Source organism: Mus pahari, chromosome 14, assembly GCF_900095145.1.
Source record: "Mus pahari chromosome 14, PAHARI_EIJ_v1.1, whole genome shotgun sequence".
Lineage (NCBI taxonomy): Eukaryota > Metazoa > Chordata > Mammalia > Rodentia > Muridae > Mus > Mus pahari.
The window spans coordinates 19,228,634-19,238,140 of NC_034603.1; the positions used below are offsets into that span (position 1 = coordinate 19,228,634).

The 9,507-nt window shown below is 45.5% G+C and overlaps 1 protein-coding gene across 1 annotated transcript; it reads left to right on the forward strand.

Annotated features, from left to right (window-relative positions):
• Positions 1 to 5,832: 5,832 nt before the first annotated feature.
• Positions 5,833 to 6,875, forward strand: LOC110332229 (olfactory receptor 1361-like). The gene has a single exon (XM_021213330.1). It carries the CDS (start codon positions 5,869 to 5,871, stop codon positions 6,790 to 6,792), a length of 924 nt encoding a protein of 307 aa, XP_021068989.1. The 5' UTR covers positions 5,833 to 5,868; the 3' UTR covers positions 6,793 to 6,875.
• Positions 6,876 to 9,507: the final 2,632 nt, after the last annotated feature.

Below are 9,507 nucleotides of genomic sequence, written 5' to 3' on the forward strand. Positions count from 1 at the left end.
GCTCACTGAAGAGATCTGGCATGTGTAGACACTTGAACTAGCTTAGTTCTCTGTATAGTCAGCTGTCTCCTTCCTGGAGCATAGAAAGATGCCGTGAACCTGACTGTGACTAATCCTGCCTCTTGCATCTGATGTTAAAACGTCTCTCACAGGCATTATCTACAGATGGCAACTCTGTGATCCCATCACCATGCGTGCCTTAAAGCACCAAGAACCCCTGGAAAGTACTCAGGATGTGAGCAGAGAATGGTGAAAGATTCATTTGGAAGAGAGAAAAGCTAGTAAGGCCAGGGGCACTAAGTCTGTGAAGGGGAGGTTGAGGAACAGGCAATAACCATCTGAACCATGAAGATGTGTCAGCTCCATCCCGCCGCCTACTTCAACTGCAGTGATGATAAAGAAGATACTGTGAGGTCATCTTTCCAAAGGTGTTGAAGGAGAAATACGATTTGAAAAAAAATGGTCTTGCCATCCATTGAGTGTACTGGCAGGAAGTCCCTGATAAATAAGAAGTGCATTTGCTTCCTGTTCCTCAGAGGATGCTGGAGTGTACCCCACTGAGTTCACAGAAAGACACTTCTTCATCTTGGCCTTCACCGGGCTCACAGTTCAGACCTGTGAAGCTCAGCAGTGGAGCATGGGTCGCTACCACCTCTGTGTCGCTCTGTATGAACAGCGATGCTTGGTATCACTGGGGGATGCATTTGTCCTCCTGGGTCTGCAGGGGGCGCATGTGAGAAGGTTTGTGAACTGTGCTTTTTGGCAGAACTTGTGAAGAAAGGCTCTCAGAGTAGAGGAGTGTAAGCCCGGCATGGTTGTTTCCCAAACCCTCAGGCTGAAAGGGGTTCCTGTGTGGCGAACCTGCTGCTCAGGTTACTGTGGACCATATTGAAAGCTCAGATGCAGCTCCACCAGTGAGGAGATAGGTGATTGGATTCAAGGTTGTGTCTACTCCCAAGGATGACAAGGGCTCCATAGTAAACCCAAAGACAGACAAAGGAAGACCCCTCAGATAGTGACCTGATGTGTCACATAGAAGAAAGTGGCACTGAATCCACACACACACACACACACACACACACACACACACCTTTAAAGACTCTGCCATGCTGAGACCTGCTAATAAAATAAAAACCTTGACAAAACTGGGCAGGACAAGCTCCAACCAGATGAGTTCCATCGTACAAACAGCTTCATGAACATCACATTCACTGTGAGGCTTAGCATTAATTGTCAACCTGACAATTAGAGTCACCTAGGAATGTAGTCTCACTGAGGGATTGTCTGGATTAGGTTGACCTGTGAGCAGGCTTGTGCAGGGACATCTTGAGGTGGGAGTGTCTGCCCATGATGAGCGGCAGCTATTCCCTAGGCAGGTGATCCTAGATGTTGTGAGAGCCAAGAAAGGGAGCTGAGCACTAAGTAGCATTCATGCATCTATCCATCTCTGCCTTTTAGAGATGCCGTGGGATTGGCCAGTGTGCATGAGTTCCTGTCACCATGACTTCCTGTCAATGATCAACTGTAACCTGGAGTTGGGTGGTGATTTGAATGAGAATGGCCCCCATGAGCTTGTATATTTGAATGCTTTGTCTCTAGTTTGTAGAGTTGTTTGGGAAGGATTTAGGAGGTGTGGCCTTGATAGAGGAAGTGTGACACTCAGGGTAGGATTTGAGGATGAATTCGAAGAAGATGTGGATTATTATTTAAAAGGCTAAAATCCCCCTTAAATGTATGAAGGATGTCACCTCAATTTTGTCCCTCTCCTGCAGGAACCAGCACAATCTCGTTTGTTTGTGTGACAACCATGTGTCTTATTTGTGCCACACACAGGTAACCCCAGACTGATAACTCTTTAAAAGCTTCTTAGAACACTAAGGGTCATTAGAGAAAGCAGAAAGGACGACAAGAAGTGAACCGGTAGGGGTTCCCTTCTAGCTTCCCTGGTAGCATTGGCTTCTTCATTAAGCAGAATGAAAAATAGTAGGGGCTGTGACGAAAGCCTGGTTGCCTTACAAGCATGGAGATCTGAGTTCAATGCCTAGAAACCACACGACATACCCAGCTCCTGGGTGGCACCTGCCATCCCAGCACCAGAGGAGAAAGAGACAGGAAGGTCCCGGGAGATCGCTGATCAGCTAGCCCTGCTCAGTCAGCAAGTGAGAGACTCTGCCTCAAAAGATAGGGTAGAAGGCACCTGAAAAACAGCACACAAAGACACACACACACACACACACACACACACACACACACTCACGCCCACTCACAGTCACATACACAGATACACATGCACACACACACATTCACAGACACACCCAGTCACACACAGAAATACACAAACATGCTCACACACGCACACACACACAAACACACACACGCTCACTCACAGACATACACAGTCACATACACANTCACATACACAGATACACATGCACACACACATTCACAGACACACCCAGTCACACACAGAAATACACAAACATGCTCACACACGCACACACACACACATACACAGTCACACACAGATACATACACAGTCACACACAGATACTGATAATAAAAGGCTGGGGTTGATGTCCCTTCCGTATACAGTACAGTGCAAGTTTTAGCTCCAGTCAGTTGTGAGTTTGCTGTTTGTCAGTACCTGTGTGTGGTACTGGGGTCATACTGGAAGTGAATTGATGTCTCTCCACCTCACACACCAAAAGGAAAACCACAATGGGAATGAGTGAGGATGTTAATTGAGCGATAATGTAAATAAATTGCATATAAACATGTGCGTGTGCGTGTGGAATGTTTAGAGAGAGAATGTGTCCTTTTAAACGGTGACATTAATAAAAATACAAAACCATGGGCCGAGTACTCATGTAGGAACAGAGTCTTCCCCTTTCCTATTCCTTTGGTCCAAGCTGACAATGCAAACAATGAGCACTGAGCATGCATCCCTAATGAGGACCTCTGAGGACTCAGCCCTGGGGATGCCTCAGTGCGACTATGACAAAACTCCCACCCTCCTGGAAGACCTGATCTCCGGGGACAGAGTCTTTACTGGTTTTTCTTCTCTCCATCACCTAAACTACTATATAAGACATCTCACTTTAAATGTCTTTGTAAAAAGAACTCCCTCAGCTCTCACCTCTCATTATGAATTTCCCATCATCCAAGTCCAGGGTGGGACCAGCAGAGATGGGATTCTGAGAGCCTCTGAGAGCAGCAGGTGAGAGAGAGGGCTGGGGACCCAGGTTAGTGAATAGATCACCCAATGTCATTCATTCCCGGGGACACTGACATAAGTGCGAGGAACCCTCCACCAAACCTTTCTGTATCTAGTCAAGTTTAAGAGAAAAATATTTCTTGTCCCAGTCACGAATAAGGAGGGGACAACAGGCTGTGATGCTCTGGCAACAGACTCTTAACAGTCTTCCCTGGAAAAAAGACTCCATTCCCCTCTCAGACATGCAAGGCTGTTCCATTCCACCCCTAATCTCTGGGTTTGTGCCAGCTGCTTCCCTATGTACATTGACTGTGACCGATAATTCCATAACAAAGAGGTCTCAGACTTAAGCTACTTTGGACACTATTCTGAGCCCCATATAGGGAACTAGGTTAGTCTAGGAACTGCTCGGTTTTAATTGTACCTCCCAGAGATCCAAGCTCAGGGACACAGCTATGTCAGACACAGTTGTTAGCACGGCTCGCAAGAAGCTAAAGGATGGAAGCAGAGGTCTACTGCTTGAGTCCCACAAATGAAGAGTCACTGTCAATGACAGCAGCGCTGTCTCTAGGAGGAAGTTGATGCGGATGCTGAATTCTACTTCAGAGCATGCCTGGTGGGTATCCAGTCAGAGCGGGAAGGGTTAGGAGTGTGACGGAAGAGCATGCGGTTTTTCTAAAGAAGTGCAGCTTGCTGAAGTATTACTATCACTTCGCAGCAGGAATCCTGCCACCTCCTGTCACAAATACTATAGTAGGAGAGCATGGGAGGATGTCACCAATTTCTAGTGTGTAGGGCAAATCCCTTTCAGACAGTGTTTCTACTCTCTCTTTGTTTCTGCTATGGGAACTGTCTTTCCTTAGAGCACACCAGTCCAGGCACTTTTACTTCTGTCTTGAAAGTGTGTGTCAAAACCTCACCCTTCAGAGTATATGGTTGCCATTAGCCATCAAGGCCACAGGGCCATTGTCTAGGTTTCTCTAGCCATGCTCCATATTCTGTGGCTCTAGGAGTTATTCTAGGTTTAAAAAAAAGTATTTCTTGGGGGGCTAGAGAGGTAGCTCAGTGGTTGAGGACGCGGAATACTGGCATGGTGACTCACAGTCATTTGTAACTCTAGTGCCAGGGAATCCCATGTCCTCTTCTGACCCTGAAGGGCACCAGGAATGCACATAGAACACACACATACTTCCAAGCAAAACATGTTTACACAAAATAAAATAAACAAATCTAATAAATGTTTTAATGATTTCTTATCTTGGCACTTTCCACTTAATTTCATGAATTTAACTCTCCCAGGAGTAGTCACCATGCCCAGAATAAGCACTTCCTATAACCAGCTCCTCCAGCTACCCCCGCTTAACCCTCTATCCCAGCAGTCAGGGCTCATCACATAGAGCAGTGGTTCTTAACCTTCCCAACGCTGTGACCCCCAACCATGACATTATGTTTGTTGCTACATCAGAACTGTAGGCTTGCTACTGTTATGAATCATAAAGTAAATACCTGATATGCAGAATATTTAATATGCAACCTCTTGGAAAGGTCATTCGACCTCCAAAGGGGTCATGACCCACAGGTTAAGAGCCACTAACACAGAGCCTCTGCTTCTCTCTTTGCCTTTGATCAGCAAGGCAGGCAGTGCTCTCATTTCCAGGGGAAAGTCCTTGAATAATCTCAGGAGCATTGCAGCCAACATGCTCCCACTCAGCACAGAGGATTTATCATGCCTGGCTTAACTTTGCCATAGGCTGCATTAGACTCTTTTTTTTTTTTTTTTTAATGAGTTGGTAATTGCTTTGCATCTCAGGAAAATACTCTCATATGGTAGCAATTGGCTTTCCTTTTCAGAGTGCAGTGAGGAGGTGGGTAATGTAATGCTTAACCTGGAGCCTGAAAAACAGACTCACAGTGCCTGTGAGCAGCCCTGATAGTATCATAGCTTTTTGTCTTGTTTTGCTTTTAAGACAGGGCTTCTCTGGGCAGCTCTAGCTGTCCTGGAGCTCACTCTGTCGATCAGGCTGGCCTCCGACTCACAGATCCACCTTCTTCTGCCACTCAAGTGCATGCGCCACCACGTCCTGACTGTGTGATGACATCTTAGTGACAGATACGACCCCGAGAAAACGAGCTAACAGGTCAACCAGAAGCCACGCACTTTCCAGTTTTCCTAAAGTAGAAAAGACAGAAAGAAAATCTTGAGGACTGTAGTCTAGAGACCTGACATGGCACTTGCTCCTTGGTTAAAATTTCCATAGGTGAAAGCTATTAAAATACAGGCTAAAGAACAAAGCACTAAGCCGGTCTTGAACTTTTATTCCATTGGCTTCACAAATGTAGTTTAATGACTTATCAACCCCATCCTGAATTTTATCATCTATAAACAAATGCATCCCCTCAATTATTAGACAAAGGTAAGTATTAGGTAGGAAAGTCCTGCGTGTGGGGCTTAGCAAAGAGTAACGGAGTTCAGAAGCTGTGGGAGCAAGAATTGCACCCTGCTGTTTAGTAGCGATGTCACTGGAAGATTCTACAATGTAGGAAGCATGCTTGCATTTATTTGCCACCAACCAGTAAAGCATTGCAAGATAGAACTGTTTTTGCTTAAACGTTGGCTAACCTTACTGACTGGTGATACTTTCTTCCCCACAGACATGGATGGAGACAATGAGACTATGGTGGCAGAATTCCTCCTTCTGGGACTCTCTGGAAAGTCAGAGCAGGAAGAGGTCTTCTTCGGAATGTTCTTAGGTGTGTACTTGGTCACCATCTCTGGGAACCTTCTCATCATCCTGGCCATCAGCTGTGACCCTCGTCTCCACACACCCATGTACTTCTTCTTGGCCAACCTCTCCAGTGTTGACATCTGCTTTTCCTCAGTCACTGTCCCCAAGGCTCTGGTGAACCACGTGTTGGGAAGCAAGTCCATCTCTTACACAGAGTGTATGACCCAGATCTATTTCTTCATCACATTCATCAACATGGATGGCTTCCTCCTGAGTGTGATGGCCTATGACCGCTATGTGGCCATCTGTCACCCTCTCCACTACACCATGATGATGAGGCCCAGACTCTGTGTCCTCCTGGTGGCCATATCATGGGTCATCACAAACCTGCATGCTCTCATGCACACTCTCCTCATGGTTCGACTCACCTTCTGTTCCCACAATGCAGTGCACCACTTCTTCTGTGACCCCTACCCTATCCTGAAGCTCTCTTGCTCTGACACCTTCATCAATGACATGATGGTCTTCACTGTGGGTGGAGTGATATTCCTGACACCGTTTTCATGCATTGTTGTTTCCTATGTTTACATCTTCTCTAAGGTCCTGAAGATACCCTCTGCCCGCGGGATAAGAAAAGCCCTGTCCACTTGTGGGTCTCACCTCACTGTGGTCTCCCTCTTCTATGGGGCGATCCTGGGTGTCTACATGCGTCCTTCATCCTCATATTCTCTGCAGGACACGGTGGCCACCGTCATCTTTACAGTGGTGACTCCATTGGTCAATCCTTTCATCTACAGCCTGAGAAATCAGGATATGAAAGGAGCCCTAAGGAAGATAATTCTCAGATCCTAGTACCTGAGAGGATTCCTGGACATCATGTACTTGTTCATCTTTCTGGAGAAACTGATGCACAGATTGGTATAGAATTCATGCAAAGCTTTTCCCGTGACTTATACCAAATGCTTGTGGTTGTTTTTTATTTCAAGATGGCAGATACTCGTTTTCATAAAAACAGGGATTTATCTCTGAAAGGGGCTTATTCTGAGGAGCTCATTTCACAGACAAGAAACACTAGGAAAACTAGTTGTAATGTGGTTTAAGGTGGTCCCGCCCAGCCCGTCAGATGCTCACTCCCACAGTGCCTCAGGGCTTTAACAGGACTCCAGAGCTGACCCCCTCTGATCTGTTCTTGCCGGCTTCTGATGAGGAATATCTAGTTCATCCACTGGTGGGAAAATGGCACATGTCTTAGACTTAAGCCTCTCTTCTACATTTTACGTATCAGAATGTATGCCTTTCAAACCCTCTGCTCCCTCCTACTCTACTGTCCTTTTCCTTCTCAGCATGGGCATCTGGGTGCCTCAGGGATGGGTTTCACATAGGGATAAATACCAGGAGCTGCAGACAGTTAGCAACACTGTTCTTATAGGCAGAGGATATGGTGGCGTAATAAAAGATACTTAATGAAACAATGTAAAGCTAAATCAAATATAGGAGTAATCCAGCGAGTTATGAGTATTTTCAATTAACAAATAGCAATTAATAGCCTTCATATGCATGGACAATGTCCAGGTACAAAACAGAATGGGCAAGGAGATTACACTTATAATAAGAGCACACTGTGTGGAACACTGAAGAAGAAAGTTAACAGTAAACATGAGTAGACATGGCATTGTACAAGGGGATGCATCTTTCGAATAAACAGCCGATCTCAACATTACTGAGATGTGGTATTTTGTTTGTCTCTAACTGAAAAGCAGTAAATGATAATAAAAATGCCAATTTCATGTGGCACTATTATAAGGGTTAGCACTAGAGTTGCATAGAAATGAACATGTCTCTATTTTATACAAACACACATTACAAATGCCTGAATCAAATCAGAGGACAGTCCAAATATCCCACAAACTAGGGCAGGAAGAATGGCGTCAGACATGAGTGCACAACAGTGGACAGGAACTTGTAGGCATTGGTCGCCCCAAATGGTAACCACAGAGCGGAGAACCAATCATAGCTAACTATTTCAGAGCTCCAGAGCCTGCTGACCGCGAGTAGTAACCTGGGACCCTGATGAAGTAGAAGGCTGTGGGTCTTGGTAGGAAAGCCCTTGGCATACGTGAAGCATTCTCCCTGATCCTAAGCACAGAGAGCATTCCGCTTACGGAGACAGCTGGTGCTAGAGGTGGCCTTGAGTGATCCGGCAGGATCTCTGAGAGGAGGGCAGGGCTGTTAGCCTCACTGGAGGAACTAGGGCTGCAACAGCTTATCAGAACATAAGATCTATTAGCTTTCCTTCTTATTCCAATGTTGGCAGCCAGGCATTTAAGTAAGTCAAAAGGATGTCCTCTGTCTCATAGGATCTTTTTACAAGCAAGCAAGCAAACAAACAAACAAACAAACAAACTACCTTGCAGAGAACATTATATTTAAGATGAAAGACTAAATATTTTCTCTTCTAACTCTGGGGCACGGTAAGAGATCTCTGTTCTGGTCAGGTCATCCTAGACCAGCATGGCTCTGGCAGTCCTACCTGATCCAATGGTGCAAGGACAAAAAGATACAGAGATGGAAATGGACAATAAGGCTATGAATAGCATTTTCGGGATATTGAAAATGCCAAGGCATGTTTCAAAACCAAACCAAAGCAAGCAAAGAAACAAAACCCTTAAAGAAAACACAAAAGATGGCCAGCTCTCAGGTTCTGAAGATCATAGTGTGTGAGGTCAACACTGAAAACTAAACCATTTTTCTATGTACTGGTTACGGAAACTGAAAGTCAATATCTTTTAAAGTACATGTAACAATACTATCAAATATAAAGCCAATCATGGTAGTGAGTGTTAGGTCCAAAGGAGACTCCTGTTTCCCAAACTCCAAAGGGCAGACCATGTATCCAGAAAGAACTCAAGCTGCACCGGAGGATTCCTGAGCTAAGGAAAAGGCAACATTCCTCAAGAATTTGTAAAATCAGTTTCCATTTGCTGAAAGGAGTCATTTTCCTAACTTCTAGCTAAAGGAACCCATGGCTATCTGCGTGCCTATCAGCAGATCAAAGTGCCTGCTGGCCTCCAGGCTTGCTCAGTAGCACAGGTACCTGCTACATAATTTAAAAGCCATGCTAGCATCCTAACTCCTCCAACCTCCTCCCCTCCCCTGAACTCCCTGAGTTCAAGGACCTCCCACCCCTTCTACTCATTCTTCTCACAACCCAGCTATTTTCACGTTGTTGCTGCTCTCCTCTCTGGCTCTCCTCAATCTGCTCTCTCTATTCTCTCTAATTATTTATCTTCTCTCACAGATAACCTTGGCCATGTCGAGTCTGCTGGCCGTGTTCAGTATATTTCTTTCCTTTTCTGCTCTGAAACCTTCCAGATGCACCTGGCTATTCTTTCTTGGATCAGTAGAAACCTTCCCAGAACCACACCATGGAGTAGCGGTATTTACAGTTTCTTCACTGTGCCCCTCCATACGTAGTAAGATCTTTAACCCCAGCTCTTAGAAGCCTGAGACAAAAGGATGTGATTTCAAGGTCATCAGAGGCTATGTGGTGAGCCCCTGTCACAAAAA

Bases quoted from the DNA above. Each gene is read 5' to 3' on its own strand.
- LOC110332229 (XM_021213330.1), top strand. From the start codon at position 5,869: ATGGATGGAGACAATGAGACTATGGTGGCAGAATTCCTCCTTCTGGGA.